At 63.3% G+C, this 17,620-nt stretch overlaps 1 protein-coding gene across 1 annotated transcript; it reads left to right on the top strand.

Moving 5' to 3' along the window:
- The first annotated feature begins 308 nt into the window (after positions 1 to 308).
- Positions 309 to 15,746, top strand: PLCB3 (phospholipase C beta 3). Its single transcript, XM_047775405.1, has 31 exons — positions 309 to 538; positions 3,204 to 3,281; positions 3,557 to 3,625; positions 3,711 to 3,851; positions 4,080 to 4,159; positions 4,252 to 4,305; positions 4,414 to 4,489; positions 4,593 to 4,693; positions 5,198 to 5,364; positions 5,439 to 5,585; positions 6,406 to 6,646; positions 6,847 to 6,931; positions 7,014 to 7,203; positions 8,000 to 8,193; positions 8,993 to 9,089; positions 9,170 to 9,254; positions 9,556 to 9,680; positions 9,967 to 10,121; positions 10,218 to 10,379; positions 11,018 to 11,117; positions 11,206 to 11,310; positions 11,524 to 11,615; positions 12,978 to 13,131; positions 13,221 to 13,256; positions 13,353 to 13,545; positions 13,962 to 14,103; positions 14,203 to 14,279; positions 14,394 to 14,483; positions 14,576 to 14,633; positions 14,958 to 15,044; positions 15,136 to 15,746. The coding sequence occupies exons 1-31, from the start codon at positions 440 to 442 to the stop codon at positions 15,337 to 15,339; spliced, it is 3,684 nt and encodes a 1,227-aa protein (XP_047631361.1). The 5' UTR covers positions 309 to 439; the 3' UTR covers positions 15,340 to 15,746.
- The last annotated feature ends 1,874 nt before the right edge of the window (positions 15,747 to 17,620 follow it).

The following is a 17,620-nucleotide window of genomic DNA, read 5'->3' as shown; positions in this document are numbered from 1 at the left end:
GCGGGCTGACCCCCGCCAGTCTTCAGCAGCGCCCTCTACACCCAGTCCCTCCAGCTGCACCCCAACAGCCCCCGGCCCCTAAGCGCCCTCCTCCGACCCCAGGTCGTTTCTGCGGAGCCCCCCCAGCCGAGGGCCCCGATCGGGGCGTGCCCCTGTCCCATCCCTCCTCTGGCTGCAGTCGCCACCCCGGCCGCCAGGGGCAGCAGACGCGGGGCAGGCGAGCCAGACGCCGTGGGAGGGGGCGGTGCCGCTGCGGCCCCGCCCCCGCCCCGCCCCGGCCGGGCCCCGCCGATTCTCTAGTCTGTCCGGGACAGACTGGCGGGCGGGCTCTGACGCCGCCGGGCCGGAGCGGGCCGCGCGGGAGCGCTCGGAGGGAGCAGCGGCGCCGTCGGGTCCCCGTCGGGGCTCCGTGGCTCCCCGACCCGCCCCGGGCCTGGCCATGGCGGGCGCCAGGCCCGGCGTCCACGCGCTGCAGCTGGAGCCGCCCACCGTCGTGGAGACCCTGCGGCGCGGGAGTAAGTTCATCAAATGGGACGAGGTAAGCAAGCGCAGGGGCTTCCTGCTTTGCACAGATCCAGGGACTCCCTCGCCCCTGCTCGGCCAGATGCTGGGGACCCCTAGCGCAGACTGGCCTGGCCGCCCGCGCCCCCCCCGCCCCCGCCGCATCCTAACCCGGCTGCGCTCCGGAAACTTGAGTCCCCAATCTTCCCTGTAATGAAGACTTTGTCCCCCACCCCCAACTCCAGCCCGTCATCTCCGGAAAAATTTGACTTTTACTCCTTGTCTCGGAGACTTCGAACCCCAATAAATCCCAGCCCCCCCTTTAAACTCGCCCTTCTCACCTCTCCCTGCCTGTCTAATTCTGGTTCCCTTACCCTGGCCTGGTCCCCAGACAGACCCTTTCCCGGCGCTGGACAGTCTGGCTAGAGAACCTTGGCCCCCAGTCTGGCTCAGTGTACCCCCAGTTCTGAGTGGGTGCCGCTGGGACTCTACCCTTCCCAGTGCCCTAATCTGAACATTCTTCTCCATTCATCACTTTTTCACCCTATTCTGGCTGGCACCCCTTGCCCTGCTTTAGATCCCAGTCCAGCTCCCTGCTTAGGTGGGAGCATCAAGTCACCCCATAGTGGAGACTTTGCCCCCCAAGTTCCTCCACCCCGGGGGAACTTTGCTCTCCGCTCCTTAGCATCGGGACTTTGAACCCCAATAAATCCTGTCCCCCCCTTTCTACCTGCCCTGCCCCTGGTGCTTTTCAGAGGCCCTGCTCCCACCTGCGGCTCTGCGACCGGTCTCGCACCTCACTCTCGATTTCCCACCGCCCCTCCTCTTCCCCCTGGGCCCCTCCTTCCCCAGGGCTTCCCTCGCCTGCCTGAGCTTCCTTGCTGCTCCTTCCCAGGCAGGCCGGAGGCCCGAAAGACTCTGGGCTCCTTTCCGGCTGGGTGGGGCGGGTAGGCGTGGGATCTGGGAGGAGGGGCTGGGGGCGTGGCTTGAGGTAGCAGGTGTGCCCCGGAGGGGTGCCTCGGCGCCCCTGGAGTTGGGGGAAACCCCTCCCCCCAGGCCGGCCTGAAGGGAAAAGTTTCTCCTTTTCCTTCCAGTGTGATAAACCCAAATAAGGAAGTGGGAACAGGGAGAGGGCCCTGGGGGTGGGGTGGGGGTTGCTGACAAGAACTTGGGGCCTGAGAGCCTGGGGCCTGTGCTGCCTTTGAAGACCTGACCCCTGAGGAGAGGCAGGGGGAGGCCCTGGGGGGCAGTATGCAGAGAACACCCCGCTTCTTGCACTACTGGGGGGCTCTGAGCCCCAGAGCAGAGTTAATCCCAGAAAGGGGCCGAGGATGGGTGCAGCAGGACGAGGCAGCAAAGGCGATGCATCCCAGCAGTTCCCAAGCCTCCTGTCCCCTCTGCCCCCAGATCAACCTCCTGTCCTTTGTAAGCAACGCCCGAGATGGGCGGGGCCGGTGCAGTCCCCATTCTCCTGAAGATAGAAACTGAATCTGCAGAGTGGAGGCTCATCCCAGGGTCCCCCCCCACCCCCGTGGGGTTGCGGCTGAGGCCTGCAGCTGGGAGCCTGGCGGCGGTCCTGGTTCGCTGCTTCCCAAACTCAGGACTCTGGAGCCATACTGCCCGCAAATCCTGGCTCCTCTTGTTGACCTTCGGCAAGCTAGGCAAGGCTCCCTGGGTCTCAGTCTCCTCGTCTGTAAAATGGGAAGAGCAATGGGGCAAACCTCATAGGTGGCTCGCAGGACAACATGAGCACCTAGATATCTAGTGCTTGGGCCTGTCCCTGGCACGCAGCAGGGGCAGCGTGAGGGTGAGCTGTCGCACGATCGTCCACCAGGGAGCAGCAGCTTGGGGGTGGCACCATGGGGAAGCAGGGTCTTCCGGCCTGGGGCAAGAGAGTTCTACCTGTGGCCCCTTGGTCACTGGGGCTCTGGCTGAGACTAAGCCCCCGATGAAATCCCACCCCTCTGCCGCCACTGCTGGTTCTGAGTCACACAGGGTGGCCCTGCTGAGAAAACGAGGCCAGTGTACCCTTTTCTGCCCTCCGTCCAGCCATGGGGCTGTTTGAGTGAGGACAGAATTCACTGTCTGGTCCTGAAGATGGGGTGGGTCCCCTTCCCAGGGGACTTGGTCTGTGCTCTGTAAGACGAGGTGAACCGTGAAGTTCTGGGGCTTCAGTGGGGTGCAGGGTGGGGATAATGGACTTTGAAGCAGATATAAGGGGTGACTGGTCAGGGGACCCCAAAGGACAGAGAAGGACTGTGGGGATCGGGCTTCCAAACCCTCTTCTTTCAGTCTATAAATATTCCAAAGGGGGATGGGGGAGGTGTTCAGCCACCAGGGAATTCTCAGAGCTTCTGAGGAAACTGAGCCCAGGGTTGGGTTCTGGGGAGCCCCTCCCCAAGGAGGTAGGTCAGATTTGAGGTGCAGAGAAGAAAGGGAGAATATCCTTGCAGAAGAACAAGGATGCCAAAGCTGGAGGTGGGGAAAGGTTAGTTCGTGGTCCATGTGACAGTCTTAGATGAGGCTGGGAGGGGCCTAGGACCTCAGCTTTGTCCCCAGGAGAGAGCCACAGAGGACCTCTGGGCTGGATGAGGCTTTGTCCTTGCTCACTGGCAGAAAGACTGGGCTGGGTGGCCTGAGGTTTCCAGGGACCAAACCTCAGCGGCAGCCTTCACTCCCGGACCCCTGCCATCCGTCCCCAGGAGGCCTCCAGTCGGAACCTGGTGACCCTGCGCGTGGACTCCAATGGATTTTTCCTTTACTGGACAGGACCCAATATGGTGAGGGCAGGAGCTGGTACAGCTTGCTCAGGTCTGGGGCCCCGCCCCAGGACCCCCCCCCCCGCCCCCCGCTTCCCTCTGCCTCTGCCTATGCAGGTGGGGCCCTGCTGCCCCCGATGTCTCCCAGGGTTCCCTGGACAGGAAGCACTAAGGGCAGCGGCTAAGGCTGGGGCTGTGGCAGAGGGCCGACACTCCCTGGCCTGGGCGGGAGCTTGGGGGCTCCCTGCTCTCACCCTCTAACCTCTCAGACCTACCTTGGCATCTGGTTTCCCCAGGAAGTAGACACACTGGACATAAGTTCCATCAGGGACACGAGGACAGGCCGTTACGCCCGCCTGCCCAAGGTGAGTGAGGTGCTCGGGACTCAACAGGGGTGCGGCCGTGGGGGATGGGCACGAGCGGCTTCACTTTTGGTTCTCACCCACTCAGGACCCCAAGATCCGGGAGGTGTTGGGCTTTGGGGGCCCCGAGGCCCGGCTGGAGGAGAAGTTGATGACGGTGGTGGCCGGGCCAGACCCAGTGAACACCACATTCTTGAACTTCATGGCCGTGCAGGATGACACAGCCAAGGTGGGCTGGGACGGAGGGCTTGGCCTGGGCGGGCTGCATCGGTCGTCATTGAGTGAGCGCCTGTTGTGTCCTAGGCTGTTCTTGGCCCCTGTTTCTAATCATCCTCCGCCAAAGCGGTATTTGAGCACTTGCTGTGTACCAGATCTAGTTCTGGGCATGGACTGCACTGGGCCAGCCCCTCTGTCCCCCACTCACCCCCTCCCCCTGGATCCTGACCCCCCCCCCCAGGTCTGGTCCGAGGAGCTGTTCAAGCTGGCTATGAACATCCTGGCTCAGAACGCCTCCCGGAACACCTTCTTGCGCAAAGCGTGAGCCCTGGGCCTGCCTCTGCGGGAGGGGGCGGGGCATCAGGGTTCAGGTGGCTGTTCCTAGGGTGTGACCCTTCCACCTGTCTCCCCAGGTACACGAAGCTGAAGCTGCAGGTGAACCAGGACGGGCGGATCCCGGTCAAGAAGTGAGCTCCCCTTTCCCTCAGTATCTTCACTGCTGTCCTGACCTTGGTGACCTTTGCCCCCACTGACCTTCACCCCCCCCACCCCCACCCCCACCCCAATCTGCTCAGCATCCTGAAGATGTTCTCAGCAGACAAGAAGCGGGTAGAGACTGCACTGGAATCCTGTGGCCTCAATTTCAACCGGGTGAGGGGGCTGGGAGCAGGGGCCGGGGGAGGTGTCGTGGTGGGCGCCTGCTCTTTGAGGGCTGGCTGTCCCTGGGTTCTCACCCTCCACTCCCGGCCCCTAGAGCGAGTCCATCCGGCCTGACGAGTTCTCCTTGGAAATCTTCGAGCGGTTCCTGAACAAGCTGTGTCTGCGGCCGGACATTGACAAGATCCTGCTGGAGATGTGAGCAGGGCTGGGCCTGGCTCCCAGCCCCCCATGCAACCCTGTCTGGCCTCTGCTGGCGTTCCTTCCAGCCCAGGGAGGGGAAGCCGAGCTGTTGGGGGTCCCCTCACAGCTGGGCTGTGGCCGTGCTCAGAGCCGCTTTGCCTGGGGCTCTGTCGTGAACCCTTGGCCAGTTGCTGTCATCTCCCCAGGCTGGGGTTGTGGATCCAGTGGTCAGATGTGTTGTGGGTGAGGGCTGGAGCCGAGACTGGGTCCAGGGTCCAGAAGCGTGGCGTGGTGGGCAAGCGCTTGGTGGCTTCCGAAGCCCTTGCTGATACCCGTGCCAGCACCAGGTGGTCAGGGGAACGGATGGGGATTCTGAGGCCCAGAAGAGCCAGCGACTTGCCAAAGTTCCAATCAGGGGGTGCTGGAGGCAGGCACAGACCTTCTGGCTCCTCCCAGACTGAGGGTTTGGAGCTGGGGCTGGTGAGGGTACAGCCTCACTCGGCTACACGCCCCCTCTAGAGGCGCCAAGGGTAAGCCGTACCTGACGCTGGAGCAGCTCATGGACTTCATCAACCAGAAGCAACGGGACCCAAGGCTCAATGAAGTGCTGTACCCGCCTCTGCGGCCCTCCCAGGCCCGGCAGCTCATCGAGAAGTATGAGCCCAACAAGCAGTTCTTGGAGAGAGGTGAGCTGGCATGGGGGCTGGGGGGCTGGGGTGGGGTGGGGGGCCCCAGCTGACCCTGCCCACCCCGCCCCTAGACCAGATGTCCATGGAGGGTTTCAGCCGCTACCTGGGAGGTGAGGAGAACAGCATCCTGCCCCTAGAGGCCTTGGATCTGAGCGCGGACATGACCCAGCCGCTGAGCTCCTACTTCATCAACTCCTCACACAACACGTATCTCACCGGTGAGCAAGCCACCCTATCATGACCGCCACCATGACCGTGACCTCTGCTCTCTGGCCCTTACGCCGCCTCCCTTCGTGGGGGGAGGCCAAACCAGGGATGCAGGCAGGGCGCAGGCCGCCTGGCGTGGGGAGCGGGGCTCCACTGTGTGGGCAGGCGTCACGGATGCTCCGGGCGGCCTCCCCAGAGGGAAGGGCTAAGGCCTGTGTCTGCCTGAGAAGGAACAGCCTGTGCGAAGGCCTGGAGCCGGAGAGCGCTGGGTGCTGCTAAGCAGAACGGGGGCTGGGGGATGGGGTGGGAGCTGGGGCAGGTCGAGATGAGCGGGGACCCTGGGGGCACAGAAGGAATGGCTGGAATTCGGACCGATCCTGGATGAGTGGGGAAGACTTCTTGCAAGGTGTCGAGCAGGGGGAGGTGACCTGGTATGTTTTTAGAAGGATGACGCCAGGTGCTCCGCAGAGACCGATGGGAGGCAGGGAGGGGCCTGCCGTCCCCAGGAGGAGGTGATGGAGGCCATTTCAGGGCAGCGGCGGTGGAGGGAGGAAAAGGAAGTGAGGGGCCACGGTTTCGGAGGGGAGATGGACGTTGGGGGACCACTCCACGGTTCAGGCTGGTGGGCTGGAGTGTTCATCCGCGAGAACGGGAGACCTGGAGGAGGAAGCCACCAGGCAGCCGCCGCCGGCAGAGGCCGACCCTGGCAGCTTGGGACGCTGGGGAGGGACAGTGCAGGGTCCCCAGAGGCCGGCCGGGCCGGGCCACCCCTGGGGCTCTGCGTCCCCAGCGAGGAGCCAGGCCGCCGAGGTGACGGAGCCTCGCCCCCAGCGGGGCAGCTGGCCGGGGCCTCGTCGGTGGAGATGTACCGCCAGGCGCTGCTGTGGGGCTGCCGCTGCGTGGAGCTGGACGTGTGGAAGGGGCGGCCGCCCGAGGAGGAGCCCTTCATCACGCACGGCTTCACCATGACCACGGAGGTGCCGCTGCGCGACGTGCTCGAGGCCATCGCGGAGACCGCCTTCAAGACCTCGCCCTACCCCGTCATCCTCTCCTTCGAGAACCACGTGGACTCGTGAGTGGGCCCCTGACCCCGGGACCCCAATCCCAGGCCCGGGGACCTCTGAGGACCCAGAGACAGCCACCATGGCACGATGGGGCTGCTGCCGTGACCTCTGACCCTGGGACCTTGCACTGACCCTGCCAGCCTCTGCCGTGCCCTGGGGACCTCAGCCTCACCCCAGGAACCTCTGACCTCTGACCTCGGCCCCACAGAGCAAAGCAGCAGGCCAAGATGGCCGAGTACTGCCGCTCCATCTTTGGGGACGCACTGCTCATTGACCCACTGGACAAGTACCCGGTATGGGGGCTCGGAGCCGGGCAGGGCGTTGGGGGGGGAGGGCAGGGCGCCCAGCAGGCCCTGACCTGTCCGTGCCCACCAGCTGGCCCCGGGCGTCCCCCTGCCCAGCCCCCAGGACCTGATGGGCCGCATCCTCGTGAAGAACAAGAAGCGGCACCGGCCGAGCACGGGCGGCGTCCCGGACAGCTCCATACGCAAGCGGCCGCTCGAGCAGAGCAACTCGGCCTTGAGCGAGAGCTCCGCCGCCACCGAGCCCTCCTCGCCCCAGCTCGGTGAGGCCCTGGCCCGCCCTTTGACCCCAGGCCTGACCTGAACTTCCCCCTTGGCTGAGCCCAACCCTCTCTGGGGACCCTCTGTCCACTCCCAACACAACCTCCCCTGTCACCAGGCTGCCGGCCACCTCTTAGCTGAATGTGGGACCTCTGACCTCTGACCCCTGGCCCCATCCAGCTCCTGATTCTCTCAGTCTCAGCCTCCGCCCCGCACCTCCCAGAGGCCTCCCCCTCAGCTGGGTTATGACTCTGAATTTTGACCTCTGACCTCAGGGAACCACCTCTGTCCTGAGAGCTCCCCCCTACTGAGTCTCCCCAGCCAGAGGGTCCTAATTTGGACTCACCCCGGACCTCTCACTTTGTCGAGCTCCCGCTGACTGCCTCCCTGTAAGGAGGACTGTTCACCTGTTTGCCTCACAAAGCTCCCTCGTTGGGTGTGGCTCTGACTGACCCCTGACATGCAACTCCACCGTGTCAACTTTACAACCCCCAAGCCCCCCCCCGTCAAGGCTGCTGTACCCCCGTTCCTGGCTTCTCACCCTCTCTGAGCCACCCTGCAGACCTTCCTGATGGATGTAACTCTGGAGCCTGACCTCTGACCTTCGACCTCTCTTCACTCCCCCTGGGTTTAATCCCATCCGATTCCTGACCTCTCCCCTCTCCCCCAGCCTCCCTGCCCTGAGAGTACCCCTTGACTCCGTGAGTCACCTCCCCACACTGCGCACCACCCTTCCTGGCTCCTGAGCGTCTGTGTGTGCCCTGACCCCTTACTGCCTGGTGGCCTTGTCCTCTGCAGGGTCCCCCAGCTCTGACAGCTGCCCAGGCCTGAGCAATGGGGAGGAGGCGGGCCTCGAGAAGCCCAGCCTGGAGCCTCAGAAGTCTCTGGGCGAGGAGGGTTTGCCGCGGGGCTCTGATGCCTACCGCGAGGAGGAGGAGGAGGACGAGGAAGAAGAGGAACAGTCGGACCCCAAAAAGCCGACCACAGATGAGGTGAGACCTGTAGGAAGAGGGGGCAATGGCCATCACCCTCCTGGAGGTCTGGGGGGGGTGGAGGCGGTGGGGGGGTGGGGGGCGGCGGACGGGGGTCCTGGATAAACAGTTGTAGAAGCAAGGGTGAAACTGTGCTTAGGACGTGGGCCAGGGAGGGCTGAGTTAGGGCGCAGAGCTGGGGAGGGAGGAGAGTCTGACCTCGGTGGGGAGATTAGGCGAGCAGACCTAAGGAAGGGGGAGCCCTGTGCAAAGGCCCTGGGGCAGGGCCAGAGACTGCATGGGAGGGAGCATTGGCTTCTGAGGAGAGGAGGTGACAGAAGGGGTCAATCAAGAGATGGGATTTGAGAGGGGTCCCCAGTGGGGAAGCGTGTGGGCAGCGTGGCTGCGCTGAGTGTCACGGGGATTGAATGTGAGGCTCTCGTGAGCCACCCAAGAGGGGCTGGCTAGGTGCTGGTTGGGAATGATTCTGGGGATAGGAATTTGGGGCTTATCAGCCCCAAGTGAATAAGCGAACCTTTGGCTTTGGGTGAGAAGTTCCAGCTTCCAAGGATGAGGGCGGCAGGTGGCATCCCAGGAAGGCAGGGTCCAGGGCACAGCGTCCACACCCAGCGAGAAGGCTGCGGGGGCAGTTGGGACTGGGACTCCCAGGCCGTGGCGGGGCTGAGAGCCCCTGGGCCGTGTGACTGCTGGTCTGGGAAGAGGGCAGCGCCTCCTTCGAGGTGGGGGTAGGAGAGGGAACTTCTAACTGACAGCTGGGGGTGGGCAATGGGACCGCTGACTCTGTATGTGGGGGCCACAGGGCACTGCCAGCAGTGAAGTCAATGCCACTGAGGAAATGTCAACACTGGTCAACTACATCGAGCCTGTGAAGTTCAAGTCCTTCGAGGCTGCGCGAAGTGAGTGGAGTGAGAGGTGGGGGCGTGGGAGCCGACCCGGCTCTGCCAGGCCTGACCCCTCCTTGACCCCCACGTCCCAGAAAGGAACAAGTGCTTCGAGATGTCCTCCTTCGTGGAGACCAAGGCCATGGAGCAACTGACCAAGAGCCCCATGGAGTTTGTGGAGTATCCTTCCACGTTGCCGGGCCCAGGGGCCCAGGTGGGGCCGCTCACCGGGAGGCTGGCTCAGACAGTTCCGGCCCCGCTTACACTGCTGGCACAGCGTCCTGGTGCTCTAGAACCCCGGTCTAGGTTCTCGGGGGGCCTGGGAGACTGCAGAGCCTAGGCTGGGAGGTGGGGGTGCTGAGAGGCAGCTTGAGCAAAGGCCGGGACATGGGTTCGAGGAGCCGAGGATGGGCTTGGAGTGCTGGGCTCAAGGCAGGAGGTGGGGCCAGTGCCCGGCGTGGCCCTTGACTGCCAACCTCAGATACAACAAGCAGCAGCTCAGCCGCATCTACCCCAAGGGCACCCGCGTGGACTCGTCCAACTACATGCCCCAGCTCTTCTGGAACGTGGGCTGCCAGCTCGTTGCACTGAACTTCCAGACCCTGGGTGAGGGCTGGCCTCCATTGACCTTTGACCTCTGCCCCATGACCCTGCTAAACATGTCTGAATGGATCTCTGATGCTACCTGATCCCAGGTCCCCAAACCCAACCGAGACCTCGGTTGACCCTAGACCCTTCCCCCGGGGGATCTTTCCCGAGTCTGGATCCCTCCCTGATGCCATTTGATCTGAACTTAACGCTCCCTGGCACCCCTCCTGCATGGCACTGGCCTTCCTGCCTCCTGACCCCATTCACCCTGGCGACCGTTGCCCTCCCCACGTCGCCCCCCCAGACGTGGCGATGCAGCTCAACGCGGGCGTGTTCGAGTACAACGGGCGCAGCGGCTACCTCCTCAAACCCGAGTTCATGCGGCGGCCGGACAAGTCCTTTGACCCCTTCACCGAGGTCATCGTGGACGGCATCGTGGCCAATGCCTTGCGGGTCAAGGTGGGGCCGGGGGCGGGACTGAGGCCAGGGTGTCGGGGGGGCGGGGGCGGGGGGGGCGGGACGCTCAGCAGCCGCCTCACCGTCCTGGCCCCCCAGGTCATCTCGGGGCAGTTCCTGTCCGACAGGAAGGTGGGCATCTACGTGGAGGTGGATATGTTCGGCCTCCCCGTTGACACCCGGCGCAAGTACCGCACGCGGACTTCTCAGGGGAACTCGTTCAACCCCGTGTGGGACGAGGAGCCCTTCGATTTCCCCAAGGTGAGCCCCGCGCCTGTGCTCCCCCGGGGCACAGACAGCCCCAGCCCAGACCTGCTGGGCTCGCTTGCCGGGTGGAGGGACAGGAACCAGGAGCACTGGTGGCAGTCAAGGGTCAGAAGGTGAGGGTGCACAGGGACCTCCAGGCTGGGCCTGTCACCTCCAGGGTGGGCTCGGCTCTCTGCCCTCTGCGGGGTGAGATGAGGACAGGAAGCCACGACAGCGGGAGTGGGAGGTCTCATAGCACCCCCATGGGGAGTTGGGCACGACCCCCTCCATCTCCCAGGCAGGAGGGATGTGCCACAAGGTCCTGCAGCTCGTCCCCGCCTCCCCAGGGATGGCTCTCTGGAGCTGCTGGGGCGGGAGGCGGGGGAGGCGAGGCCTCAGTCCCAGACTCGTGGCTCAGGCTAGTTTCTGAGCTGGCAGTGACCAGACCTGTCCCAGCACAGCCAGGCCTGGAGGAGCCCGTCTGCCTGTTCTCTGGACGTGGGGCTCTGGTGGCTGCCGGCCACAGAGGTGTGGGTCCACTGTGGGCTTAGTGGCGATGGTCTGGGGTTGGGTCAGATGGTCCAAGGTTCCACGCTGGGGGTCGACCATGGTGGCTGTTGCCAGCTGTGGCTCAGACCAGTCTGGGCCCTCAGGTGGTGCTACCCACACTGGCTTCTCTGCGCATCGCGGCCTTTGAGGAGGGCGGCAAGTTCGTGGGCCACCGGATCCTGCCTGTCTCTGCCATTCGCTCAGGTGAGGCCATCTGGGCTCCAGGCAGTGTGGGGGCAGGGTGTGCGGGGACCTCTTGGGGCCCAGCCACCTCGTCCTCCCGCCCTCCCAGGGTACCACTACATCTGCCTGCGGAACGAGGCCAACCAGCCACTGTGCCTGCCAGCCCTGCTCATCTACACCGAGGCCTCCGATTACATCCCCGACGACCACCAGGGCGAGTGGGGGCGGTGACAGGCTGGGTGGGGCCGGGCGGGAAGGGGTTGGGGGACGAGGACACCGCCGGGGCCTGGGGGTGGCAGGGACTGGTGGTAAACACATCTGAGGCCGGGCTCTGCTGTGGTCCCTCCCTCTCTGGGAGACCAGAGCTGGGGAAGCCGTGGCCCTGGGGGCGTGGCCTCTGAGACCCTCGCCCTCTGCCCCCACGCAGACTACGCAGAGGCCCTGATCAACCCCATCAAGCACGTCAGTCTGATGGACCAGAGGGCCAAGCAGCTGGCCGCCCTCATTGGGGAGAGCGAGGTGAGCCCCGGCAGGTGGGGGCAGGCAGGAGACAGCAGGCTCGGGCTCACCTGGATCCTGGGGGCCCTGCGGGTTGGGTGGGGAGGGCTGACCTCTGGGAGAAGCCCCCTGCGGCCTTCTGCACCTGCCCTGGCCCACCCCACTCCCAGCTGAGGGTCTGACTCTTCTCCTCGAGGGGGCCCAACCCTGCCTGCTGCAGACGCCAGCGTCATGCGTTCACCCCCATCTTCCTCCCGGCCCTCGGCTCTGCCTCTAGCGCTGGCCTTTGTGCCACGCTGCCCAGTGTGGGGCTTCTGGCCTCGCAATTCAGTAGGGCTCAGTGACCTTGGATTTTCTCCACATTTTAAGGAGGTGGAAGACACTCCTTTGGCCATGCAAAGGGCCTTCAGGCCCACCCTGGGCTGGAATTCTTCCTGCTACTAGTGGGGTCGAAGCCAAAGTGCAGGGTTTCACCGCTTGACCAGGGCGGCTGGCAGCCCTAGAAGCTTTTAAAATGTGGGGCTTAGGAGCTGTGGGCCGGGCAGTGGCTTCTGCGGGGAGGGGTCAGGAGCAGAGGCTTGCCCGTACATCTAGACCTGGTCCCACGGGGGCCTGCGGCAGGCAGGGAGGAGAGCTGGCTGCCTGGAGCTGTTAGCGGGAGAGGCTGGTGCCCGCTCTGTGGTCACTTCCGTCGTTGATTTAATCAGGAGCTAAGCAACGAGGAAGATGAGCGGCTGTGGGCAAGGGTGGAGGGGGACTCGAAGAGGGGAGGAAACTTGGAGCTGGGCCAGGGCTTTTCAGAACAATCTGGAAGTTCCTATGCACATGCAGTGAGGCCTGGCATTCTAGAGACAGCATCTCATGTTATCATTCCCACGCCCTGTGTGGAAAGGAAAGTAGAAATGCTTGTTTTGTTTTGTTTTTTTGTTTTCTGTTTTTTTACTTTTTAGGGCTGCACCTGCGGCATATGGAAGTTTCCAGGCTGGGAGTCGAATCGGAGCCACAGCTGCCGGCCTACGCCACAGCCCCAGCCACAGCAACTCCAGGTCCCCGCTGCGTCTGTGACCTACACCACAGCTCACAGCCACGCCAGATCCTTAACCCACTGAGTGGGGTCAGGGATGGAACCAGCACCCTCATGGATACTAGTCGGGTTTGTTGCTGCTAAGCCACAGCAGGAGCTCCAGGAAATTTGTTTTGTACCTCTTGTGCTCATGGAGTTCTCCCAATAAGCCCACATTACAGATGATGAGCCAGGGCCAGACGGGCTGAGGAGGCCAAACAGGGCATTGGGGAGCCCTGGGAGGCTGTGAAGGACAGAGGGCCCGGAGAGAACCGCTTTTCTGAAAAGAGCATTCTATTTTCTGCCCCCTGCCCCTTCAGGCTCAGGCTGGCCCGGAGACAAGCCAGGAGACCCAGTCTCAGCAGCCAGGATCCCAGCTGACCCCAAACCCCACACCCAGCCCCCTGGACGCCTCCCCCCGCCGGCCCCCGGGCCCTACCACCTCCCCCACCAGCACCTCCCTCAGCAGCCCAGGTGAGGGGTGCCTGGGGCTGGGGTGGGGCAGAGAGGAGTCGTTCCCTGTTCTCTCCTCGGCTTCACACAGCCTGGTCTCTGCTCCCCAGGTCAGCGTGATGACCTCGTTGCCAGCATCCTCTCAGGTAGGAGGCGGGGCTGCTCCTGGAGGGAGCGGGTGCTCCTGCAGGGTCGGCCTGCCCCAGCCTGGCCCAGCCCGCCTTTGCCTCCGCTGCCCACAGAGGTGGCCCCAGCCCCGCTGGACGATCTCCGAGGCCACAAGGCCCTGGTGAAGCTCCGGAGCCGGCAAGAGCGAGACCTGCGGGAGCTGCGCAAGAAGCATCAGCGGAAGGCTGTGGCCCTCACTCGCCGGTTGCTCGACGGCCTGGCCCAGGCCCGGGCTGAGGGCAGGTGCCGGCCCCGGCCAGGTGTCCTGTGAGTGTCCAGCCTGCCCGCGTGCAAGTGTGCTGCACGCACGGTGAATGTGAGGCCATGTGTGCACGTGGGTTTCTGCCCTGGGTGGGCGTGGCGAACAGCCAAGGGCTGCCCCTTGATCCTCAAGGAGGAGGATGTGGTGCAAGGCAGACAGAAGGGGCTGGGTCCCATCCTCTTTCTGCTGGGGAGGGATACCTCTTTTGAAGTCCCTGTGAAGAGCATGTTTCTAGAGCCTGTCACCCGAAGAGGCTCCCATCATTTGGGTGGAGCTCCCTGGCCTCCTCATTGGCATAACAGACCCCGCCCCTCTGGGCTGGCATCTGCCACTGTCTGCTGGGATATGCCCTGTCCCCCAGCCCTCCCAGCCCAAGTGCATGTGATGACCTGAGCATCACCCCGAGGGGTTCTCCCCACAGAGGCGGGGAGGACGAGAAGGAGGAGGAGGAGGAGGTGAAGAGGTATCAGGAGTTCCAAAAGAAACAGGTGCAGTGTCTGCTGGAGCTGAGGGAGGCCCAGGCCGACATAGAGGCCGAGCGGAGGCTGGAGCACCTGAAACAGGTGAGGTGGGGGGGCATGTGATAGTCGGGGAGGGCCTGCCTGCCTCCTGGTCAGGCCTGTCATCAGCCTGTGTCACCTCTGGGCCACCTGTGTCTACAGGCTCAGCAGCGGCTCAGGGAGGTTGTCATGGAGGCTCACACAACTCAGTTCAAGAGACTGAAGGAGATGAATGACAGGTGAAGGCAGGGGATCTCGCGTGGGGGGTGGGGCGGGGACTCCTGCTGCCAGGGGGAGGGCAGAGACCCCAGTGCTGCCACTGACCCTTCCTCCTCCCCCACGGGCTCGTCCAGGGAGAAGAAGGAACTGCAGAAGATCTTGGACAGGAAGCGCCACAACAGCATCTCGGAGGCCAAGACCAGAGAGAAACATAAGAAGGAGGCGTAAGGGCATCGGGGCCGGGAGCCATTTGGGCACTGGGCAGACAGGGCCGGGTGTCTGGGCACCGAGCCCATTCTGCCTTGTTCCTGTGCAGGGAACTGACAGAGATTAACCGTCGGCACATCACTGAGTCGGTCAACTCCATCCGTCGGGTGAGTGCAGCTCAGGTGGCACCCCTAGCCCACCCGTGACCCTGCAGTCATCAGAAACCCGGGTCCTGGGTGGAGGGTCTTCTGGAAGCTTTTCTTCTGGGCCCCACAGCCCTCTCTTGCCCACATCATATCCAGAGCCAACCATCTACAATAGTGCCCATGGCTTTGGAGTCTTTGGGTCGGGAGATGCCGTAAGACTCACCTCAGGACCCCGGCCACACAACCGCAGGCGCCTATACCTGTCTGACGTCTGTGCCCAGGCAGAGCCCTAGGGTCCGGGTCCTGTCCTTGGAGACCCTTGACTAAGCCCCTGCTCCCCCATAGCTGGAGGAGGCCCAGAAGCAGCGGCATGAACGCCTTGTGGCTGGGCAGCAGCAGATCCTACAACAGCTGGCAGAAGAAGAGCCCAAGGTGAGGCCTTGGTTGAGCGGCAGGCGGGCAGCAGGCAGGCGGAGGGCTGGGTGGCCTGGCCTCGCCCACAATGCTCCTCCTCCTGCTGCAGCTGCTGGCCCAGCTGGCCCAGGAGTGTCAGGAGCAGCGGGAGAGGCTGCCCCAGGAGATCCGCTGGAGCCTGCTGGGCGAGACACCGGAGGGACTGGGGGACGGGCATCTGGTGGCCTGTGCCAGCAATGGTCACGCGCCTGGGAGCAGCGGGCACCTGTCGGGCGCTGACTCGGAGAGCCAAGAGGAGAATACGAAGCTCTGAACTGGCTGAGCAAGAGGTGGCCGCAGGACCAGGGTGGGCACTGGGAGGAGGGCAGGAGGCTAAGACACTAATGCTTTTTTTTTTTTTTAAACTTTTTATCTTTAGAAATTTTATTTTTTTAAACCAGGGCAAACACCCTACACTAACTCCCTTCCTTCACCCTCCGGGGGCCCCCATTAGTCCACAGCCCCTCCTTCCTGCCCTCAGTCCTAGGGAAGGTGATGAGCAGGTCACTCTGGGCCAGAAGGGCCTCGCCCCCATGGCACCCACACCCTAGAGCGGGAGTCATCTCCCTCACGTCCCCAGGGAGCACTGGGTGGAGACTTCCGACCTCTGGGAAGTCGGGGTCACATTCTTTCTCTCTCCATTGGGGATTTTTTTACATGAATAAAAGTGGATTTCAGGGACCCTGTGTGCAGCGTGGTTCGGGGTGGGGCAGTGCTGGAGAGGACCCTGGGCCCTAGATCTGGCTCTGCTACTTCTGGAGCCTCAGTTTCCTCATCTATAAAGTGGGCTTGTGGGCATTACGGAGTTGAAGGCAGGCCCCCAGCAGAAAGGGCTGCCGGGTTTCCACCTTGACACCTCCTGACCCGGGAACTACCTGCACATCTTCCCAGGGAGCCCACAGCAGAGGCCCTCTGGCTTCTGCCAGGCCTTCCTGGCTCTGTGCCCTCTGCCCGAGCTCTCACTCCCGCTCTCCTGCCCCCGCTGTCCATTACTTTTCTCCCTCCTGGACTCTTCGTGTCCTCCCTTCACGGAGGCTCTCACGCCTCTACTTCAGGAAGCCTCCCCTGTGCGCCCCCCCCCTTCCTGTTGCCTGATATGACCCAAGTGCCCAGCATCTTCCGCCGAGGCCGCTCAGGGCCACACAGGCAGTTGGCTCTGTATCAGGGGACGGACCTGCTAGGGCTGACGCTGGGCAGCTCAGAACCTGCCCCACGTCAGGGGACCTGGGCTCTCAGCGATGGGTGGGAAGTGGACGGGCCTGGAAGTGACCCTTGGGAGAAGGGAAGCTGACAGTCACAGACGCTCCCAGGGGCTAGGAGACCCACACCTCTCTCATCGCTGTGAGGGAGATGTTATGCCTGTTTTGCAGATGAGGAAACTGAGGCCACTACTAAGTCAAGATGACCTGACTTGGAGGCAGGGTGGGCCTGGACCCTCTATGGCAAACTGTCTTCGCCCAGCCTGGAGGACCTGCTCCTTGCCTCCCCGTCCCACCCACCCCGGGACAGCGTGGAGTGGCCCCCGCAGTGAGGGTGCGGCTGGGTTCTGCAGCAGGGTCAGGCTGGCACTTCTTCAAGGCCTCTCCCAGCTTCCTGGCGCTTCCCAGGCTGATTGCCTCCCTCCTCCGGAGGAAGGCAGCCTCTTATCTGGGCTTATCTCCTGCCAATTGAGTGTTTTCTTTCTTTGTTTTTGCTGCAACCTCAGGCAAACAGATGGGGTGGGGAGGCCAGAGAAACAGGGCTTCCAGAGCAGGGCCTTCCCAGGGCTGGGGACCTCTGCCTTGAGCCCTGCTCCCTTCTGCGGTCAGGCGTTGTCCAGGCCCCTTAGCAGCCGACTCCTATCTTCCTTACTCCACACGGAAACAGGCCCTCAAAGACCAGGCTAGACTCCAAACTCCTGGATATGACATTCCAACCCTTGAGATGCCTGGCCTCTGCTACTCCCCGATCCTTCCAGGCTCTTCCCTCTGCCTGAAATGGCAGCCCCTCCCCCACCTCTTCGAAGTCCCAGCTCTAGCTCACCTCCTCCCTGAAGCCCTCCTAGATTTCTCCCTGCCGAAAGGAGCCACCCTCAACCCCGGTTCCAAGCCCCTCTTACAGTACTTGGCTGGCGGTTACTTCACTCAGAGAGGCTGGCTCTCCCCTTACCAGGAAGCTTGGGATAGCAGGGGCTGTGGCGAAATTCTTCTCTGTGTACCCAGTACAAAGCGCTGGCTGGTCTATAGAGGGCGCCAATAAATCTTTCTGGAATTGAGCTTTGAGCTCTGCTCCCAGGTCCTGGTGAAGCTTCCCGGGTTCCCTAGCCATCACTCTACTCAGCCCTGTGCGGAGCCGTCGCCCCCCTCCCCCGCCCTGCGCGCCCTGCCAGCTCCTTGAGAATGGCTGGCCCCAGGCCGGCCACACAGTAGCTGCTCAAAAGGACTGACCCAAATAGGAACAAATGACCCTCCCTGGGGGACGGCAGCATGGTTCGCAGTTCGCGGAATTCCGGCGGCCAGCCAGCCTGCGGTTCCCAATTACCATATTAGAGATAAGGACCTGGCAGTCCCTGAAGC

Source organism: Phacochoerus africanus, chromosome 4 (genome assembly GCF_016906955.1).
Source record: "Phacochoerus africanus isolate WHEZ1 chromosome 4, ROS_Pafr_v1, whole genome shotgun sequence".
Lineage (NCBI taxonomy): Eukaryota > Metazoa > Chordata > Mammalia > Artiodactyla > Suidae > Phacochoerus > Phacochoerus africanus.
The sequence above is the reverse complement of the archived record's forward strand: the minus strand, read 5'-3'. Positions and strand labels throughout refer to the sequence as shown.

Coding starts and splice junctions, on each gene's coding strand:
- PLCB3 (XM_047775405.1), top strand. CDS start 440: ATGGCGGGCGCCAGGCCCGGCGTCCACGCGCTGCAGCTGGAGCCGCCC. Junction 539..3,203: donor AGTTCATCAAATGGGACGAG/GTAAGCAAGCGC, acceptor ATCCGTCCCCAG/GAGGCCTCCAGTCGGAACCT. Junction 13,132..13,220: donor CACCTCCCTCAGCAGCCCAG/GTGAGGGGTGCC, acceptor TCTGCTCCCCAG/GTCAGCGTGATGACCTCGTT.